This window comes from Danio rerio, chromosome 2 (assembly GCF_049306965.1).
Source record: "Danio rerio strain Tuebingen ecotype United States chromosome 2, GRCz12tu, whole genome shotgun sequence".
Classification (NCBI taxonomy): domain Eukaryota; kingdom Metazoa; phylum Chordata; class Actinopteri; order Cypriniformes; family Danionidae; genus Danio; species Danio rerio.
Window position 1 is genome coordinate 61,119,731 of NC_133177.1, and position 23,163 is coordinate 61,142,893.

The 23,163-nt window shown below is 38.5% G+C and overlaps 2 protein-coding genes across 7 annotated transcripts in view; one reads left to right on the forward strand and one right to left on the reverse strand.

Moving 5' to 3' along the window:
- Window positions 1-23,163, reverse strand: part of lingo3b (leucine rich repeat and Ig domain containing 3b) — a 790,077-nt gene that overhangs the window by 221,892 nt on the left and 545,022 nt on the right. The window lies entirely within an intron of this gene.
- Window positions 1-23,163, forward strand: part of LOC100534673 (protein unc-13 homolog A) — a 172,838-nt gene that overhangs the window by 127,401 nt on the left and 22,274 nt on the right. For 5 of the 6 annotated variants that reach the window (XM_073932036.1, XM_073932038.1, XM_073932039.1 and 2 more), the window contains 7 exons: window positions 132-258; window positions 694-790; window positions 2,277-2,420; window positions 7,201-7,278; window positions 7,365-7,442; window positions 16,535-16,623; window positions 22,375-22,524. In XM_073932036.1, the coding sequence (XP_073788137.1) occupies window positions 132-258; window positions 694-790; window positions 2,277-2,420; window positions 7,201-7,278; window positions 7,365-7,442; window positions 16,535-16,623; window positions 22,375-22,524 (763 nt within the window). The remainder of the gene's footprint in view (window positions 1-131; window positions 259-693; window positions 791-2,276; window positions 2,421-7,200; window positions 7,279-7,364; window positions 7,443-16,534; window positions 16,624-22,374; window positions 22,525-23,163) is intronic. The other variant, XR_012395330.1, reaches the window with a different exon arrangement.

A 23,163-nucleotide genomic window follows, 5' to 3' on the forward strand; every position in this document is an offset into this window, starting at 1 on the left:
GATTCCAAATTGAAGTGTGTGTGTGTTTCTCTATCTTGAGTTTTTAATCGCATTTTCCTAATAACGTTTTCAAATCAAGCACCAGTATAAAACAGCATCAGCCTGTGATGAACTTCCTGTCTCTCTCTCAGAGCATGAGAAGAACAGACTGTGCAAGAGCGCTGATTATATGAACCTGCACTTCAAGGTGAAGTGGCTCTACAACGAATACTGCAAGGAGCTAATCCTCTTTAAGGAACGCGTGCCCGAATATCCGGCGTAAGAAACATTGGCTTTGCTCATGTTTAGTTTTGAGCACTGAACACAGTGGTTATCTGGGTATTGCATGCATGCAGAATATTTATATGATGTGTATAGGCATGTGCCGATATCGAATAATATAATATAAACTGTGATAGTGAACATGCATGATATTGTCATTATGAGCACTTAACAAACTAAAGCAAGTAATTATTGATTATTAAAACATTTTAGCGTGTATTTTAAGAATATGCAGACTGTTTTATCCATATCACAGCAGCCAATGCTGGAAGGTTTCATTTGGTAATTGTTTTTAAACAGAAATCTTTTCACGTTTTGATATCAAGGTGGTCACTTTGAGTTTTTAATATGTTTTTTGATGTAGTTTTGACATCAAGATGCCCCTTAGCAGTCCTGGTTAATTGTGAGTCTGTTGTGTTTCTGTCTGGACAGATGGTTCGAGCCCTTCGTGATCCTCTGGTTGGATGAGAATGAAGAAGTTTCCAGAGATTTCCTACATGGAGCACTGGTCAGGGATGCAAAGGACGGGGTAAATATCAGCAGATTTATTAGTGACACATTCAGGTTATATACAGAAAGGAGAGTTTTAACATCTTTTATATTGAAAATGTAAAGAAAATACACAAATCAGGCACTAAAAGTACAGATAACCTGATAAAAGGTTGCTCCACTAGTAGTAGAAAGTCTTCTTTGTCAATATTACTTCAGTCAAAGTATAAAAGTTGTTGTTTTTTTTATTTACGTAAGGAATGATTCATGAGAACACACACGATAGCGTTACTGGAGATTCACTCTAAATGGATCCTTTGAATCACTGAGTTGTTTACTGCAGACTCACTCTGATTTGATCACTTGAATCACGGAGTTGTTTACCATAGACTCACTCTAAATGGATCATGTGAATCAGTGAGTTGTTTACTGGAGACTCACTCTGAATGAATCATTTGAATCAGTGAGTTGTTTACCAGAGACTCACTCTGAATGAATTATTTGAATTAGTAAGTTGTTTATCATAGACTCACTCTCAATGGATCATGTGAATCAGTGAGTTGTTTACTGGAGACTCACTCTGAATGAATCATTTGAATCAGTGAGTTGTTTACCAGAGACTCACTCTGAATGAATTATTTGAATTAGTAAGTTGTTTATCATAGACTCACTCTCAATGGATCATGTGAATCAGTGAGTTGTTTACTTGAGACTCATTTTAAATGAATCATTTGAATCTGTATGTTGTTTACTGGAAACTCATTCTTAATGATTCATTTAAATCAGTGAGTTGTTAATTTGCAGATTCACTCTGAATAAATCACATGAATCACGCAGTTCTTTACTGGAGACTCTCTCCGGATGAATCATTTGAATCAGTGAGTTGTTTACCAGAGACTCACTCTTATTGGATCACTTGAATCAGTGAGTTGTTTACCATAGATTCTCAATGGATTATGTAATTCAGTTAGTTGTTACTTGAGACTCATTTTGAATGAATCATTTGAATCTGTGTGTTGTTTACTGGAAACTCGTTCTTAATGATTCATTTAAATCAGTGAGTTGTTTATTTGGAGATTCACTCTGAATAAATCACATGAATCAGTGAGTTGTTTACCATAGACCCACTCTAAATGGATCATATGAATCAGTAAGTTGTTAACTATTGATTCACTATGAATGGATCATATGAATCAGCGAGTTGTTTATTATAGATTCACTCTGAATGGATCATATGAATCAGTGAGTAGTTAACCATAGATTCACTCTGAATGGATCATATGAATCCGTGAGTTGTTTACCATAGAGTCACTCTGAATGGATCATATGAATCAGTGAGTAGTTAACCATAGATTCACTCTGAATGGATCATATGAATCAGTAAGTTGTTAACCATAGATTCACTCTGAATGGATCATATGAATCAGTGAGCTGTTTATTATAGATTCACTCTGAACAGATCATGTGAATCAGTGAGTTGTTATTTCGCATGTTTACACTGTTCTTCTGCTGGTTTGTCTGCTCAGTTCCAGGTGACGTCGGAGCATGCGCTCTTCTCCTGCTCGGTGGTGGACGTCTTTTCTCAGCTCAACCAGAGCTTCGAGATCATCAGGAAGCTGGAGTGCCCAGATCCACAGATTGTTGGCAATTACATGAAGAGGTTTGCTAAGGTGAAAAGCATTTATTTATGATCCTCATCACTAGAATGAACCCTTCCCACTTTGTAAAAGTAATTCAATAAATACTAGAAGTTTAATAAAATGTATTGTGATGCTACACTGTAAAAAGTATGTGTATATTAGCAGTTTTATGTTGTGATTCATGTTTTTATTTTTCCCCTGTTTATTTTTGCTTTTAAATTGAATTATGGGTGCTTTATCTTTCTTTCGGCAACTTTTAACCTTGAAATATTATGCTTGGATATGTTAACACAACTTAGCATGTTGTTCGTAAGAATATATTGTTAATGTTGTTAGTATGGATATATTGTTTGCATGAATTTACATTTAAAAAGCTTTTGGTAGCATGTATTAGCAGCATATGCATACTTTTTCATACCAGTGAACTGAAATAACACTTTAACTTATGCATTTTAATTATATTAGTCACAAATGACAAAACATTTTAAAGGTGCAGTGTGTAAGTTTGACACCCAGTGGTTGAACTAGGTATTGCACTCCTGGATCCAAACACACGCAAGCACAGATTGCCAGATTGAGGAGTGAGTCTGACTATTGAGCCTAAAGGCTAATTTATTATTTAGTATTCTGAATAAAAGCAGCGGCATACGATAGAAGGAATATTCTCCATATTAAAAGGAGCTTTGGTCTTACCAACACCTGGAATTGATATATTAGAAGCGGCTTCTGTTTCCGAACAACAGAAAACTCACCTAATTTATATTATTTGCTGATTAATAACCACCTCATGTAGAACTCTGAATCTGCATCTCATTTTGGAGTCTGCTACTGTCCACCGGAGGTTGGATTTCGGTTAAAGACGCATGCTATGAGAGCCTTCCTGACTGAATGAAATACGCTGGTTTCCATCAAGGTAACCTGGGGTGCTGGAATATAATTGGCTGAACTGTCAGTGGGTGGGTTAAATGACCAAAACAAAGACAGACACTCCAGCACATAATGTACATGTTTAAAGCAGAATATCTGACTTCAGCAGTGTTTTTCAGATAAACAAGAATGTTCACCGAACATGTTTCTGAAAACATATCTGAAACATATTACGGAAATTTTATGCTTTAGAAGAGGCAAAAACTGACATACTGCATTTTTAGTAATTAAGCAGCAATGTAATCAATCAAGTGTAGTGTAATGAATGTAGAACTAATAATAAGAATAATAATAATAAGAATAATAATAATAATATATGTATATATATATATATATATTGTGGAGGTGGAGGAGTTTAAGTATCTTGGGGTTTTGCTCATGAGTGAGGGAAGGATGGAGCGTGAGATTGACAGGTGGATTGGTGCAGCGGCAGCAATAATACGGTCTGTTGTGGTGAACAAGGAGCTAAAGCGAAAGGCAAAGCTCTCGATTTACCGGTCAATCTACATTCCTACTCTCACCTATGCTCATGAGCTTTGGGTCATGACCGAAAGGACAAGATCTCTGATACAAGCGGCCGAAATGAGTTTCCTTCGAAGGGTGGCAGGGCGCACTCTTATAGATAGGGTGAGGAGCTCTGACACCCGGGAGGAGCTCGGAGTAGAGCTGCTGCTCCTCCACATCGAGTGAAGTCAGCTGAGGTGGCTTGGGCATCTGTTTCTGATGCCTCCTGGACGCCTACCTAGGGAGGTGTTCCAGGCATGTCCCACCGGAAGGCGGCCTCGGGGAAGACCCAGGACATGCTGGAGGGACTATGTCTCTCGGCTGGCCTGGGAACGCCTCGGGATCCCCCCAGAGAAGCTGGAGGAAGTGTCTGGGGATAGGGAAGTCTGGGGTTCTCTCCTGAGACTGCTGCCCCCGCGACCCGGCCCCGTAAAAGCGGCAGAAAATGAATGAATGAATGAACTAATTAATCACACTTTTTTTGAAAATTAATTGCAATTATTCGCATTTAAAAAAACTGAAACTTGTAATTTTGGCTATTCAAATGTAAAATTAATGTAAACGCAAGACAAAAACTATTTAAATTCAAAATATAATTGTTTATTAGAATTTTTGTTTAACTTGTAACACAGATTTCTTCATGTAAACAGCAAACCCACAATAACCATCAAGATCCTGGCTCGACAGACATATTTATTACAGAAATTAAAAGGCATGTTAGAGCCATTTGAATTTCAGAACAATCTATGCCAATAAAGAAAACATTGATTTCCATGTTGGATTCTAAGTGGACTGCAAAAAAATGCCAAAATACAGGAATTGCAGATATGGAAAATGGAAAATTATAATAACAATAAATTACTGAACACAAACATTGTACTCTTTGTAAAGTTGTATTGCTGTGAGTTGAGAACATTATTTATAAAGTAGAAACAATTGTGCGTGCGTGCACACAGACCAGGGCCGTGCACAGGGGCGTGGCCCGGTGGCTAGAGCCACTGCCCGTCTGCCCTCATTGGCTTAGGTGCCTCTCTCAGGAGGCACTTGCACTTCACTTTGCGATCGTGTTGCAGCACCTGCCCCTGTAAGGGTCTGTGCACAGGCCTGACACAGTTGGACACACACACAGACAGACACACACACATAACACCCGCAGGACTGCGCAAGGATCGACTCCCTTCAGATTCAACACTCATGATCGCGTTCATCAAATTTGCTTTAAGTAAGCGTTCTAAAGTATATCTGTATTTCACAAGGATTCTGACACATCAATGTGAAGCAGACACTTTGGTTGCGTTTAAGGAGGAAACACGTCAAACTTACCGAAACATTGGAGGGCTCATGCTGAAAGGCATTGGAATAGGCTACGCTGGCTTTGACAGCTCGCGACTTCACCTGACACTTTCTAAGTACATTTACATAAGACACCAATTCTCTGATTTTAATATGTTTAAGATAATACTCTTATTAAAAGTCTACCATGTAAGCAGCGATTTAAATAAGGACCACCGAGTCACGAAATGTTTTTCTTTTTCGTTCGCCATGCGGTATCAAATTACATTAGAAGTTGAAAGTTAAAAATGAAACACCCGAAATTGCGTGAAACTCTTGAGCAGTGGTTCTCAAATTTTTTTCATCAAGTACCACATCAGAAAAAAATTGCCTCTTCAAGTACCACCAAAATGAGCAGTATTGAAATATAGTAGCGTAGTCGGCCCAGTGAAGCAGTTACAGCTCTGCACAGTTAAAAAATGTGGCAGATTACCTTAGAAATATAGGCTATATGTCATATATGGCTTATTATGTACATCATTTTTGATACATTTTGAAATGTGTGTAGCATGTACATGACATATTTAATTCCTCCGCGTACCACTAGAAGAAAGCCTGCATACCACTAGTGGTACACGTACCACAGTTTGAGAACCACTGCTCTAGAGGAAACGCTGGAGAGCCTGGTGATGCGGCATTAATTCTTTTATACTGAAACTTGCCTTCAAAAAGGGCTTCCTTGGTCTTATCCATATTTCTTTGCATGTTTACCACATGTCAGCCACAACAGGAAGTTAAAAAAACCTGCAACTGCGTTAATTGCGTAAATTTTTTTAACACGTTAAATATTTCAAATTATTTGCATGCATTAACGCACTAATTTTGACAGCACTAATATATATATTTATATACAGGGCTTTACATTAACACCCGCCAACCTGCCAAATGTGGGTAGATTTCAGCGGTGGCGGGTAAGACACACACTCCCACTAGCCACTTTGGCTGGTTGAAAATAATTTCCACAGATAATAATTCTTAAAAGCAGGGTTCGACAATAAGGATGGTCCAATATGCATGCACAGGCGATCGAGAAGCAACACAACTGACAAAAAAATTGCGTTCGCAAATTCACACGAGAAAAACAGGTGAATACCGAATGAGAGGATAATCACTCTCGCTAACAGCTGAGGTGATGCGCGACTGTTTATAACGCGTGCGCGCTCCCGTTTGCTTTTGTGAAGCAACTGTCTAGAAATACAACTGATGCGATCGATTCTCTTTCAAATAGACTGAACAAACAGGGAGGAACATGCACCCACAGTCCTGCAGCTTTCCAGAGTTCCAGAGTTGACTTATTGTGAGCAGCGCCAGTTGCTTTCGGTTTAACCATTCTTTGAAAAGATCATTTACGGGTCTATCATTAACCAAGTGTGTGTGATCATCCTTTCATTATCACACCGTATGTTTTTTACCTGCTTTCTTTTGCATTAATATGGTTTAATTATCTTTTTTACAATAACATTGCTTTAATAGGAGAATAACTCCCCATTTATGTGTAGTTAACTGGTGATCTGGGACCTTTAGCCAGGACACATGACTGTGCATATGTTTTGTTAAATAAAAAGTTTAGTATTCAGCTATATTTATCATGTTTTCACACATTTAAAATGTGTTGCTAAGAAATAATGAACTGTTTATGTATGGTGTAGTCAGAGATAAATTGGGTAAATCCTTCATTTTTGGCTCTGAAAATTATGAAAACTAATTGTAATATATGAAACCCTGAGCCATCTGCTCATGATTATTGAGCAAGCACAAAAAAGTGAAATGAATGAGGAGGCATGTAGAGATAACACAAACTCTAAATCAAGTAATTTTAGCATGTTAAAGTCATATTTATGTGTATAAAATATATTTCCCCAACAATAAAATTGTGGCTAGTGAAAATGGCGAGTGGCTTGTAATGTTGGAAAACTACTAGCCACAGTGGCTGGTGGTCAAAAAAGTTAATGTTAAGCCCTGTATGTATATATATATATAAACATTCAGCATTAAAATTCAGATATCTCAGATTTATGTCTTATAATCTCATTGTTCTTTCTTTCAGACCATCGGAAATGTTCTTCTGTCATACGCCGACATCATTACCAAGGATTTCCCCACTCACTGCAAGAAGGAGAAAGTGGTGCGTCACAGTCATGTGTTCACACTCATCAATATCAATGTGTGTGATTTAAGGTCATTGACCGTCCTGTTCTCTGTTGTTTTCAGCCCTGCATCATCATCAATAATATCCAGCAGCTGCGCGTTCAGCTGGAGAAGATGTTTGAGGCCATGGGAGGGAAAGACGTGAGTTGATCAATGCATTTACTCATTAACTGATTACAGTAACACTGCATGTGTCACAAATGAGTGATTCTTATACTGAAGGGCTGTTGGATCCTTGATTCTGATTGGCTGCTGAGCGTTCTAAGGTGTGCTGTTATTTTCAGATAAACACACACAGATAAAGTAGTTCCGGCAGGTTCGTTCATTCATTTTCTTTTCGGCTTAGTTCCATTATTAATGTGTGGTCGCCACAGTGGAATGAACCGCCAACTTATCCAGCATATGTTTTATGCAGCGGATGCCCTTCCAGCTGCAACCCATCACTGGGAAACAACCACACACTATCATTCATACTCATACTCATACTCTATGGCCAATTTAGCTTACCCAATTCCCCTATAGCGCATGTGTTTGGACTTCGGGGAAAACTGGAGCACCCCGAGAAAACCCATGGCATCATGGGGAGAACATGCAAACTCCACACAGAAATGCCAACTGGCCCAGCCGGGACTCAAACCAGTGAACTACTTACTGTGAGGTGACAGCGCTACCCACTGCGCCACCGTACCACCCGGCAGCTTTATATATGGGAAATCGGGACACAAAGAAACACTTTTTGGTTTCAGCTAAACAAAGCAATGGGGTTCGACAAACCCAGCAACACACAAGCCTCTCCTACAAATGAGCACTGAAATTATAATCGCCGAATCTATGGGTTCTGTGCAGTATTGCCAAAAGTGCCAGGAGTAAAAATGTTACTATTTACCCCACCTGCGGGGCAAGTTTTAACAGACAGAGGGTTAGTTGTAACACATGCTTAACGGATCATAAACCCCCCTGTCTGAGCAGGGTGTTTTCAAACCTCTAGTTTGGAAAAAGTCAGGAAAGTGGGTGTGTCCACTTTCCAGCTCTGTCCAGCTCTGTTTAGGTGGGAGTGTCCGGGGAGGAAAAAGGGAAGATTTTGCATAAAAATGGGAGTTTCCATTTGGGCACGCGCTGATTTTCACAGTCATGTGATGCATTTCGATTAGCGCAAGAAAGTAATCAAATCGTTTGTTGCAACATCAAAGTCCATCCCTGCAAAGGCGAAACAAATGATGACAGAGAAGTTAAAAAAAGCAAATGTTGACTGCGGTCAGGCCAGACGCCAGTTCAATAAGAACGGTCATTCTAGCCACCAGTGTATTTCGGTGGTGTCTCCTACACTGTGTATTACGGTAGAGCACTAAACAGCAATGTACAGCAAGCTGACAGGGAAGATGACGAGGTGACTCGCTACATTAAAACCGCTGTCATGGAAAATTAAACGAGTGTTCTTGGCTGGTCGAAGACCCAAAACCAAAACCTGCTAAATTAGCCAGATCAGAACTCTGCATCTCGGCCAGCAGCAGTGAAAGGGTGTTCAGTAGGGATGTAACAATATTGTAAATACCGTCATACCGCAATAGTAATTATTTTCAATATTACCGTAGGCGCATGACTCAATAAAACTAGATTTCTGAGAAAAGTTTGCTCAGGCGAATGAAGCGAACGGGAGGTAGCGGGAACTACAATTCCCATCAGCCCAGGCGTGGCCATCATCCTTTGCGGTCTGTTGTCACTACAGATCCAGTAATGTGGAAATGGAGTGTGCTGCTAGTAGCGGGGAAGAAAAAGAGCTGGAAATGATCGAACCTAAAGCGGGTTTTAAATCAGATGTGTGGAAGCATTTCGGTTTCTTTCTAAAAAGATACGAAAAAGGAGAAAAGGTGACAGACAAAGACAAAAACAGTATGCAGGCACTGCCAGACTGTGGTGAAATATAAGTCGGGGAACACGACTAATAACAGTCATGGGGACTGCAGAACACAGCACACTTGTTAGATTGATGCAGACATTGACTTGTACCGCAAAGAGACCTCTATCTCACTCATGGCTTGTCCTCTCAAGTGGTGGAAAGACGATGCACAACGTTACCCACTGCTGTCAACCTTGGCTAAATCATATCTCTCTGTCCCAGAAACCTCAGTCCCAAATGAGAGGGGTTTAATAATTTAAATAATTTAATAATTTTCCTCAAAAAACCCATCTCTATCTAAGTGAGTGAGTGATTACATGTTGAATGTGATGAGTTTTCAACAATACTAAATTGAAACTTTATTTTTTATATGGTTTAATAGTTTTTTGTTATTAAAATTGAAAAATTGAAGTTTCTGTTTGGAAACTTACAGATAGATGGCTGATTTGTATGTCATTGATATGTTCAGTGCTAATGTAAATAAACACTTTTGGCACTTTTTTCGAGTCTTTTCATTAGTTTTGCTTTTCCTGTAATTTATTCAATAAATACCAAACCGTGCCATTCATACCTTGATATTATCGTACCATGAAACTCTAAAACCGTTACATCCCTAGTGTTCAGTGCTGCTGGACGCACCATCCTGAGCGCAGGACTGTGCTAAAGCCATCTATAGTGGATTCAATAATGTTCCTCCACAAAAACACGTAGACTAATCTTGGTGAGTAAAGGGTTTTTAAAGTATAAATAAATATTAATTAAACTATAAAATCATAACGTAGTCTTAGTATACAGGCTAATGTTGGCATTATTATTCAGCTTCACCGTCGCCTTAAGGCCAGATTGTGCAGAGAAGGGGCGAAACAAACCCCGCAGAGCCTTTATCTTAATTTTATTATTTGCCAAATACCCGTCATCATTTATATTTTATTTTAATTTAATTTGTTAAGAAAGACTTCTTTTCATTGGTGTGTTGGCCAATTTGTGTATGGACATAGGCCTATTTAGAGTGCTGACATGTTACGATGTTACAGAGGACTTATTTCATTTCTTTGTTCCAACTTCCAAGTGGCCTATAACCTATGTTTGTTACGAATAAATTATGTTAAAACATATAAATTACTCATTCTTGTAAAAAGGCAAAAGAGTTGTGTGCATGTGCACATTTAAAGAGCCCCTATTATACATGAAATAGGGTCATATTTTGGTTGTAAGGGTCTCCAGCAACAGTCTAATATGCATGCAAGGTCAAAAAACACTTTTATGGTCTTATAATCTGCATTTATTTTTACCTAATTATCCCAGCGACTCCCGTATGAATCTTCCAGTGATTCATTTGTTCCCAAACCCCTCCCTAGCGCCAAGCTAATCTGCACTGATTGGACCAATGACAGTCTGCTGCGATTGATCGACACTAACTGCTTTCAGCCAGAGACAGAGTGAAATGCCCAGCAGCTAATCAACAAAATAGAAGTAGTCACAGTGCATACACGCTCGATAGTGTAAGGCGTGGAGTTTAGCTGCTAGTGGATGCATGTAAACACAGACGATGGACTTGAAAATACAGATGACTGACTATTTTATTGAGCAAAAACTCCCAAGAACTGGCAAGGAGATCTCCTAGCTTGTCACATTCTGCTCTTTTCACAGACACACACACACACACACACACATATTGCCCTCGTCCTTGCGCACGCGTCCACACACACACACACACACACACACACACACACACACACACACACAGACATAACCCTCCTTCAGACAACATCGCGCGCACGCACGCACACACACACACACACACATTACTCTCCTTCACGGGAACAAAAGCAGCACGCGTCGCGTTTTTAACGTGGCTTTGCACGCGATATGTAATGTAATGTGTATTTATATAGCGCATTTATTGTGTATGGCCGTACACCCAAAGCGCTTTACAATCATGAGAGGGGTCTCTCCACACCACCACCAGTGTGCAGCATCCACTTGGATGATGCGACGGCAGCCACAGGACAACGGCGCCAGTGCGCTCACCACACACCAGCTATTGGTGGAGAGGAGAGACAGTGATAGAGCCAATTCGGTGGAAGGGGATGATTAGGAGGCCATGATCGTAAGGGCCGATAGAGGGACTTTGGCCAGGACACCGGGGTTACACCCCTGCTCTTTCACGAGAAGTGCCATGGGATTTTAATGACCACAGAGAGTCAGGATCTCAGTTTAACGTCTCATCAGAAAGACGGCGCCCACTGACAGTGTAGTGTCCCCTTCACTATACTGGGGCATTAGGACTCACACAGACCACAGGTTGAGCGCCCCCTGCTGGCCTCACTAACACCACTTCCAACAGCAACCTAGTGTTCCCTAGTGGTCTCCCATCCAGGTACTGACCAGGCTCAGCCCTGCTTAGCTTCAGTGAGTCTTGGGCTCCAGGGTGACATGGCTGTGGCATGAGGATATAGCCAGTTAACCTGATACAGTACACACGGTTACAAGTAACAAATCACAACTAAATACATTTGCAAGCTAGAGTCAACGAGGCAACAACTTCAATCGCACGTACTTACACTTGAGACATGGAGGAAGACATGTCCTGACATGTCCAGTCTTTACTGAACCTTCCTTTAACAAACGAAGTATTCTTTGTAGCATGTAGTTTCCAGAAGTTTCCAACCGCTTGGTTATAATGCTGAGGTTTCATCTTTGGGTAGAGACTCGATAATATCCATCTGCAGTGTGACTTCAATCGACCGGCATGTTTGTGTGTGTGTGTGGGTTTCTGCGTCAGAGGGCGGGGCCACAGGTTTCAAATCTCCCGGGTTTGCGCGTGCACGTGAATAACTTGGTTTCGTTCGTACGTCATGGCGAAACACCTAATGACTCGTTATCAAGACGACTCGTTTGAAGCACTATGAGTCGACTCTTTTATAGATGAATCAACCGTTTTAAACACTGTACTCTTACAGATTTAAGCCTTAGCTGGATACTTCACTTCACTTAGAGCTGTGTTATGTAGGGTCCAGCCAGTTGGTACAATGACGGTGTCCACTGGTGGATGAAGGTTCACTGCATGTTCGGTCTTTCCAGTGCACATTGTTGATTTATATTAAACTTAACTCATATCTGACTCCAATTTTAGTATGAGGTGGTTTAGAATATTAATATATTTATCCTCGTTTTATCTGACTCCAATTATAAAACATTGAGAAGATTATTTTGTTTCCTTTCACATTATTTTAGATTATGATTGAATATTCTTTCAGTTTGTTATTATACCTTATTCTCATTTATTCAGATTCCTATAGCATCCCGAGTCTTGCACCGGCCGGGTATACAATCTCCTAATACAAGCTTGTCAGTCTATGTCATTAAACAGAGGCGATTAACCACTCTCCTAAAACAGCAGAACCCTACATTACTCAATTTAGGAGATTTTTACAAGGTCCCAAGAGATCTGTTATCTACTTAATCAAGAAAAAGTATTTTAATAATAATCGCACAGGATTATAAGTTTGTAGATGAAGGCCTAAATACCCACATTTAGATTAGTTTCAACAATATTTTGTTGCTCTAAATAGAAAACCCATTGTTGGCCTTTTACAGTCTAAGTATACTTGAATTAATGCCAATGTGCTAGTTGGATATCTAACAACATTGTATAGCGTGCCACGCTGCTCCGTCTAACATGTTTTAGTCCGTTACTAACCTGTACAGGGGCTTGTAGTGCTATGGACAACAATATTTACCAGTGATAATAACACGAGGACTGTTTGAATAATTCAAATCATAACAATTTATTAGTCAGGTAAATAAGTATTATGCCAAATTCATTCAGACTATTCATAAACGATCGATATAAGACATCAAATTATCAAAGACAAATCCAAGATGAAAAGATGCATTCCTGACTTCAAAATATACATAACATGGAGCGTAAGCTGATCTGGGTAAGCAGAATCGCGCCGAGCATTTCTTAAACCTTACCTCAAGTAATCCAAGAATCCCCTCAAGGAAAGGGGTGTGTGTATAACAAAAGGCATTTGCATTTAGTGCTGCCTGTGGGAAAGTCACACCCTTCACAGTGGTTCAAAAGATGCCTGAAGTTATATATTTATTGTTTTGATTATGTCTGTTTCTGAGGGAATGAGATCATTGTACCAATCGCACTGAGACATTTCAAATGATATCAAACATGATAGTTAAAGTCAGTTTGGTTAGTCTAAAACATTGAAACATTGAAATGACCATATGTGTGAGTTGGGGTGGTTGAAGGCGAGTTTCAGCAGACTCAGATGTAAATGTAGCAGGAGCTGGTTTTTCCCGCATTCCCACCTGCTGGGTTGTGGAGTCAATTGGCTGTTTTCAGCTCATGTTTGAATTGTCAAAGACATTAAAATATTTGTAATATATCTTACAGTTACACACTATATGGAGGGGCATTTTCAAAAACCCATAATATGCGCTCTTTAAATAATGTCGGGCTTTAAACGGGTTTGGACTTTATAAAGCTGTCAATCAAAATGTATCTGTGAGGCTCGGGCTGAATTCTTACAGGCTCGGACGCTATCGGGTCTAATTTTTATGGCTCGATTACAGCTTTATCCTGCGCTCCCCTACCCATCAAAAGTGTACAGAGCACAGATCAACATCCCATAATACAATTCACAACCACCGCAAATAAACCCAAAACATGGAAAAATATGGAAACTGTTCATTAACAGATATTTTTACAGTGTGTGTTCATCCATAAATCTCTCATATTCACATCCTTCCCATCATTCATTCATTCATCGATTCTGGCCGGCAGTAAAACATCCCACGCTTCCCTCTCTAGCTCAATATCTGACTCATTTCTGCTTCTCTTCCTGCTCAGCATCAAACACACACCGTTCAGCTCCAGTCAGACACATTTAACAGCACACATCATCATTCTCGCATTCACTCTGCATTCGCATTGACGTCATGCATCTGCAATCATAAACGCTCCCTGACAAACAATCCCATCCATGAATATTCATGAGCTGATGCATATTTGATGTGCATTATGAATGTTGGCTGGATTTATTAGTCTGCAGGATTCCCAGCAAACTCCCATAACTCACTGAGTGTTCAGCAATCTCAGCGCATGCTCAACATGTGTGCTGGATTTCACAAGCGGGCGGAGTCTTAGTGCTAAACAGATTCCATTGGCTGGAAGTAATTGATGTCATCAGTTTTGAAAGTAATCGAATGCTTTCATTATAGATCTGTGCTTTCTTAAAGTGACAGTGCTCTTATTTAATGTAATCAAAGCACAGATCAGAATGTACGATATTCATGTGCTTCTCCTCACTAAATAATAATAATAATCACTTTAATCAATATTTAAATTATACAGTGTAGAAAAGGTTCATGAGAATTGATTACTTGATTTAATTTTTGTATATTAGGCCATTCATTTGATCAATTAATTAATAATACCATTAGTTTTATTATAATAATACCATATTTCTGTTTCAACTTTATTTATTTTCATTCAAACTGCTCTGAATTATGAATGTTAGCTGGCTTTAATAGTCTGCAGGATTTCCAGCAAACCTCTGTTACTCACTGAATATTCATTACCTCATTTATCTCAGCGTTTGCTCAGTCTGCTAAAGATGTTTGCTGAATTTTAAGAGGGGGCGGAGTCTTAGTGATGCACAGATTCCATTGGCTGGAAACAAGCAGTGTGATGTCATCAGAGTGGATGACATAAAAGTCAAGACTCAGTTCATTCTGCAGCACTTTATATCATACAGATTATTTTTAATCAAAGATTGTTTTTAGCTGCACAGAAATAAATAGGAAAGTAACAGCACTGATGTGTGTTATAAATAAATGTGTTAATAATTTAGCCATTATTAAGCAACTTTAATTTGAGTTTTTTAACACTCATTAGATGAAAATAAAATACAATTCACCCTTTAATTCTCCCAGTGCTTATGCTAAATTTCATAACCCCATGAAGATTATGTGAAATAATTTAAACTAAATAAGGAATGTAATACAGAATGCATGCATGTTATTTTTTTTATTCAGTCCTGCTCTAAGATATTTTAAATAAACTATGTTTTAATACAGTCCACAAGTCTTTCAGGTGACCTATTTTGACCTGGAAGAAAATTCAAAGAGTTTTAATTTAGGAACATTTTATTTTATTTTGTATTTTATTTTATTTGTTGTTTATTTTTTTTGTCTTTTATTTTGTATTTTGTTGTGTTTTATTTTATATTGTATTTTACTTTATTTTGTATTTTATTTTATTTTTTGTATTTTTTTTGTATTTTATTTTAATTTGTATTTTATTTTATTTTGTTTTGTATTTTATTTAATTTTATTTTATATTTTATTTTGTATTTTATTTTTATTTTGTTTTATTTCATTTTTTATTGTATTTTATTTTATTTAGTTTTTTATTTTATATTATATTTTATTTTGTATTTTATTTGTATTTTATTTCATTATATTTTATTTGTATTTTATTTTATTAAATTCGATTTTTTTTTCTACTTTATTTTGTATTTTATTTTATTATATTTAATTTTTTTATTTTATTTTAATAAATTCGATTTGTATTTTATTTTATTAAATTCGATTTTTATTTTATTTCATTTTATTTTATTTTCTACTTTATTTTGTATTTTATTTTATTTTTTTATTTTATTAAATTTGATTTGTATTTTATTTCATTTTATTTTTATTTCATTTTATTAAATATGATTTTTATTTTATTACATTTAATTTTGTATTTTATTTTATTTTGTTTTTATTTTATTTGTTTATTAAATGAGATTTTAATTAAATTGTATTTTCATTTATTTAATAAGTTTGATTTTTATTTTATTTCATTTTTTTATTTTTGTATATATTCATTAATTAATTAATTTATTTTAATTTATTTTAATATTTAGCTTTTTTTTTTTTTTTTTTTTTACTTTTTTTTACCTTTTTTGAGGTTCAAAATATTTTGGACCTGTATGGTATGTAGGGAGCAATTTTACTTGTCAAAAATAATTCTCTAAAATGACCAATGAAATAATAATGTTATTGTCAAAAAATAAAAATAGCAAACTCACTTCTCATAATTCCTATATCTCACACATTTTTTATTTAATTTTCCTCCTAAACATATATATGTTATTGTGTGTGTGTGTATGTGCGTGCGTGCGTGCGTGTGTGTGTCTGCAGGGATTTATAAAAAAAAAAAAGCTGTTCATCTGTTATGCTTAAGCAGAAAATTATGTGATTTCAGAAAAAGAAGTGATAATTGATGAATCAATCCAGACGGATAATGATGTTGTTTTGTGTGTTTTTGCAGTTAAACGTGGAGGCCAGTGACTTCATGAAGGATCTGCAGGTCAAGCTGAACAATGTGATGGATGATCTCAGCAGGGTCTTTGCCGTCAGGTCAGCCGGGATTATTATGGGGTGGACATTTTTGGAAAATAAAATGCACGTTTGTTTTTTTAAGAGAGATTTTTTATTTAGTGTCCATATGTTCAGGCCCACGTCAGAGATCTGCCGATTTACACAGATTTTTATAGCCCATAATTAATTCTACAGTTGATGTCAGAATTATTTGCCCCCTTTGATTTCTTTTTCTTTTTTAAATATTTCCCAAATGATGTTTGACAGAGCAAGGACATTTTCACAGTATGTCTGATAACATTTTTTCTTCTGGAAAAAGTCGTATTTGTTTTATTTCGACTAGAATAAAAGCAGTTTTTAATTTTTTAAACACCATTTCAAGGTCAATATTATTAGCCCCTTTAAGCTAATTTTTTTTTCGATAGTCTACAGAACAAACCATCATTACACAATAACTTGCCTAATTACCCTAACCTGCCTGTTAACCTAATTACCCTAGTTAAGCCCTTAAATGTCTCTTTAAGCTGTATAGAAGTGTCTTGAAGAATATCTAGTCTAATATTATTTACTGTCATCATGACAAAGATCAAATAAATCAGTTATTAGAGATGTGTTATTAAAACTATTATGATTAGAAATGAGCTGAAAATATTTTCTCTCTGTTAAACAGAAATTGTGAAAAATAAAGAGGGGGGCTAATAATTCAGGGGGGTTAATAATTCTGGTTTCAACTGTATTTTACCATATTTCCATATGCCAGATAAGGGGAAAACTGCAAAAAAAAAAAAAAAAAGGATTTTTGTCTTCTTTCTAGTCCAAAAAGATATATTAGACATAAACAGATTAGATATAGACACATTCATAAATCAAGAAGCATTATCTAGACTAGCAAAAATATTGTCTTGTTATTAGTCAAAATCATAAGTACAAATTAAGTAGGTTTTTCCTGAAAATAAGCAAAATAATTTTATTTCAAGCAAAAACAGGATTCTTTTCCTTCTTGATTTAAGAATTTTGAGGTATTTGGACTAGAAACGAGACAAAAATTCTCATTTTCTTTTCTATTTATTTACTCATGTAAATGTGTAATATTTAGTTTTTATATTCAGTTCCGTTCATCTTTATTTCTCTAACGCTTTTACAATGTAGAGTGTGTCAAAGCAGCTTAACACAGAGCATTTTAGTAAATTGATTCTGTGTCAGTCCAGCTTTCAGAGTTTCAGTTTTCATTCATTCATTCATTCATTTTCTTGTCGGCTTAGTCCCTTTATTAATCCGGGGTCGCCACAGCGGAATGAACCACCAACTTATCCAGCAAGGTTTTACGCAGCGGATGCCGCAACCCATCTCTGGGAAACATCCACACACACACACACACACACACACACACACACTCATACACTACGGACAATTTAGTCTACCTAATTCACCTGTACCGCATGTCTTTGGACTGTGGGGGAAACCGGAGCACCCGGAGGAAACCCACGCAAAGGCAGGGAGAACATGCAAACTCCACACAGAAAGGCCAACTGAGCCGAGGTTTGACCCAGCGACCTTCCTGCTGTGAGGCGACAGCACTACCTACTGCGCTACTGCCTCGCCAGTTTCAGTTCAGTGTGGTTTAATATTCACTGCTGAAACTCCAAACACTGAAGAGTAATCCATCCATGCGCAGCTCCACCAGTCCCAAACCAAGCAAGCCAGTGGCGAACTGTGGCCAGTGATATTAGTTTCAGTAAAATTATTTGAATAATATGCCAACATTTATATGATTTATGTACAGTACAGTTACATAAAGTAACATTTTCTGTCTTTTAGTAGGTGTGTTATATATGAGAGACCTTGTTTACCAACAAAGCGGTTCCAATTGTATTTGAAGTAAACCTTAATTTAAAAAGTTATAATCAGATATTCTGCTTTGAAAATGTGCGTTATGTTTTGGAACGGCTGTCTTTGTTTTGGTCATTTAACCCGCCCACTGCCAGTTTAGCCAATTATATTTCAGCACCCGGGTTACCTTGCTGGAAAACAGAATATTTCATTCATTCAGTCAGGAAGTCCCAAAGCATGCGCTCATGAGCGAAATACGACCTCCAGTGGACAGTAGCAGACTCTGAAATGAGATGCAGATTCAGAGTTCCACATGAGGTGGTTATTAATTAGCAAATAATAGTGTAAACATTAGGCGAGCAGGTTACATTGTAACAGAAATGTAAATGCAGACATTCAGAAGCACAGAATACTGCACTCACTGCACTCCAGCCAAATGGTGAGGTTTATAATCTAACTAATACATATTAACCCTCTTTAACATGATTAAATGTAGACGCTGAATCACTGATATGTGTTGGTTTGCGCTGAGTCACAGTTCTACAGTTTCAGACAGTTTATTTTATTTTCAGGATCTGAGGTGAACTATCTGCTGCTGCCTAAGGCTGATTTATACTTCTGCGTCAAGCGCACGCATATGCTACAGTGCGGCCTACGCGTGGACGCGCACCTCTCAAAAATTTTAACCACACGTCGCAACGACGCGTAGCGCAAGCTCTGTAATTGGTCTGCTTGGTAGCGCTGACGAGTTGGGCGAGTTTTGTGCATGTGGGCGATTTGTTTACAAGTCTCGTGAAGGAGATCCGAATGGAAATTTTTGATTTGCGTTTTCCTCATAATTGCACGTCCTCCGCTTTTTCTGCCTTAAAATAAGCTACTTTGATCCACTTGTGCATTAAGGAAGCGTTCAGAAAAAACAAAACACCAGTGAAGAAACTCGACACAGACGAACACTAACGCCTCAACTAGTGTTTCGGAAGTGTTATTGCAGAGCAACAGAAGCCGCGAGCAGAAGTATAAATGCACAGCTACGCGTGGTGCATGCACCGTGGGTCACGCCGATCACTTGACGCAGAAGTATTGACCTTATTCTAAAATGCGGAAGTGCACCTGTTTTCGCGATTATTTTAGAACAGGGGTCTCAAACTCGCGGCCTGCAGGCCATTTGCGGCCCTCAGTGCAATATTTTGTGGCCCGCGCCGACCGCTGTACACTGACAGAATCAGCGGAGCGGGGAGAGAGAGCGCTCCCCGCTCCGCTGATTCTATCCGTACACAGCGGTCACTGGCATTCCCTGCCCGCCGTGTAAACAAAGGGGCGGGGATGCCAGTGACGTCACCACGCACCCCGCCCCTTTGTTAGACGCTGTGACGGGCGGGAAGTATTAGGAGGGAACTCGCGCCGGCCAGAACCAAACTGTTCCCGCCCCTGCCTGCCACTTTGCTACCTATCTGCAGCCTGCCACCTACCTAGCTACAGCCTGCATCTTATATATATTATAGGTAGATACAGACTGGTACAGACTGATGTGACTGGAGTGGGGTGGGGGTGTTTTATTTATACATATATACGCCTTTTTTTAGGTGAGGGCAGGCACGTGCACACATAGGGCTCAACCTGTGCAGAGCACATGCCCTTTTTAGTCTTGGATAGAAAGTGCCCTTCCAAAATGATCAAAAGTGCCCCCGCGACGCGACACACCCTCGGTCCCGCCCTTCAGTAGGCGCGCGACAACACCGCTCTTGAGTACGCGCGCAATAACTCCGCTCTTCAGTACGCGCGCATCCACTCTGCAGATCTGCACCAATCCCCCTACCACCATCCCCCCCCCCCCACCCCCCCCCCCCCCCATCCACAAGTTTTGAGTGAGTTCCCCCAAGCCATACTGAGGGTCTCACCTGCTTCCGCTCTAAAGCCAAATGTGGTTCAGATTTGTGAGAAGAAGCGCTGTCAAGTCTCTGGCAGCAAGAAGTAGGCAAAAGATGCCATGTTCAGAAGAACTGTTCATAATCTTCACTCAATGTTCTATTAATGTTCAGGACACTTCATTATCAGAAGAAATAATTAAAACTGTTAATAATGACATTTGAGGACTTTTTTCTGTGAAATGCCTTATGCGGCCCAGCCTCACCCAGACTTTGCCTCCTGCGGCCCCCAGGTAAATTGAGTTTGAGACCCCTGTTTTAGAACATCCGATTCAGTCGCCTATGGGAGAAATGACTAGGAATAATAAACGGCAGAAAACGGTCAAACTACTTGCTCTACAAACAAATGTTTGTATTACTATACCAGGGGTCGGCAACCCAAAATGTTGAAAGAGCCATATTGGACCAAAAAAAACAAAAAACAAATATGTCTGGAGCCGCAAAAAAATGTAAAGCCTTATATAAGCCTTATAATGTAGGAAACACATGCTGTATGTATCTATAGTAGCTATATTAGCCCACTATAAAAATGACTAAGTTGGCTACAAATACATAATGAGCCTTCATGATTAAATAGCCACTGAAATCAGGTGGTTGGTGTTTATTTCGTTGTCATTTAAACACTTCAGCACAGCCTCTGGTCTTTCAGTGTATTAAATTGATCATTTCTTCTTGCGGCCCATCAGAGTTCACATACCTGCATAAAAGCGCGTTGAATATCGCTCACATCACAGGCAATTGAGTATGCTGGCACTGAATTAATGTCCTTGGTTTGCTGATCGGTGATGTTACCTGCCATTTTAATAGCCCTTTCCTTCACTGTCTTAGCAGAGAGAGGTACAGTATATCTTTAATTTTTTGTATTATCTTGGTTTTGAAGTCTGCAAATAGGTGTTCTAGTATGTTGATGAAGGACTCCTTCATGTAGTCACCATCTGTGAACGGTTTTCCGTGCTTTATTATCTCCCGGTTTGTTTACAACAGCCACCTGCCTGGCATCCCGCCCTGCTGATAGAAACCTGTGTCGCAGGCTATGACGCAAATCTTCGTTGACAGAAATGTTGAAATTAAATATTAATTCTACACACTTTTACAGCGTTTGAAAACGTTAAAAATGTTTGTCCTCCAATAGAAATCATATTAAAACATATAATATAAAAAAATTATATTAACCTTCCCCATCTTTTTGAACATTTTTGAAGAAGCTCCAGGGAGCCACAAGGGCAGCACTAAAGAGCCGCATGCGGCTCTAGAGCCGCGGGTTGCTGACACCTGTACTATACTGACCAAGTAGAATAATATAATAAGAACATATCAAATTGCAACATCAAGAAACGTAAGAGCAGTTTCAACGTCTAAAAATGAATGGAAGTGAATGAGACCGGAAGTCTCGAACCAAAAAGATTCAAATGGCTGCGTCCGCTCGTCTGCGGAGAATAAGGTGAATAAACCAGGCTTTAGTAGTATGGCAGTAAATGTCATTCAAACTCACATTATTAGCATGTAACACTGAATAAAGCACATGAGCTGTACCTGAGCTGATCATTGTCATTTTTCTGTTCAGCTGTGAGTAATAGAAGCCGTTTATAATATATTAATTTCAGGTGTTGGTTAGGACAAAAACTTCATGAAACCTTTTAATATGGAGAATATTCCTTCTATCATGCGCCGATGCTTTTATATAGAACACGGTTTAAATCAGCTTTCAGACTCACTCCTGTTGGTCCTCAATCTGGCAACCTGCGCTTGCATTTGTTTTGATCCATGAATGCAATACCTAGTTCAACCACTGGGTGTCAAATTAACATGCACCTTTAAGCTTTCTATGGAAGGTGGTAGTATCAACACTGATCTCAGATGTGAGATGATTTCAAGAGAATTACAGTGGTGTGAAGAACAGTTTGGCTCCTTACTAATTTCTTATTGTTTTGCATGTTTGTCGCACTTTATTGTTTGGGGCGACAAAAATGGGGGTAAAAATCCTGCATGTTTACATTCCAATGATTATAAATTAAGCAAGTGTTTTCCTCCTCAGTTTCCAGCCGCACATCGAGGAGAACGTCCGGCAGATGGGAGATATTCTGAGTCAGGTTAAAGGAGCAAACGTTCCTGCTAATGGAAACGGCAGCTTGGCTCAGGATGCAGACAACGTTTTACAGCCCATCATGGACTTCCTGGACAGCAAGTGAGCATGAAACCTCAAGACTAGACCCACACGGAATCTGCACATGCAGAAATTTCTGCAGTCTATTAATTTACTTGCATTACTTGCAAATGTGTGGACATTTATCTTTATTCAGATTTTAAATTAATTTCAGTAATATTATTGACTAATAGAAAATGCTCATATGATTTATTTACAGGACAGTTGTCGTCAAATGTTCTGTTTTCTAGTAGATCTATTATATGAGAGACTTGCTTTGTTTAAGTGGATATAATTGGATTTGCATCGCAAACATTAAATAAAAATTTTTTAATTATTGGTAGAATTTTTTTTCTTTACTCAAAAATGATTTTAGTGTATTTTAAATGTGGGTCAAGACTGGCCAAACTCACATGGCCCACTTATCAAATTTTTAAATCTGGGCCAAATACTACATTTTTCATCTGGCCCAAATCTTGTGTGCCGCCTTAAAGACGGTGCCACCTCTGCCAAACCCCGGCCATGTTTGGCCCACATGCTGTATGCCAGTGCCGGATGAATGGCCAGAATTCTTTGCTACTAGGGAAGCTAAGGGCTGCATTAGCCAGAGTTCACTGTGCCGAATATTCGCCAAAAGTGGCCCACATATGTCTTAAGATAACTGGGCCACATTTGCACCTA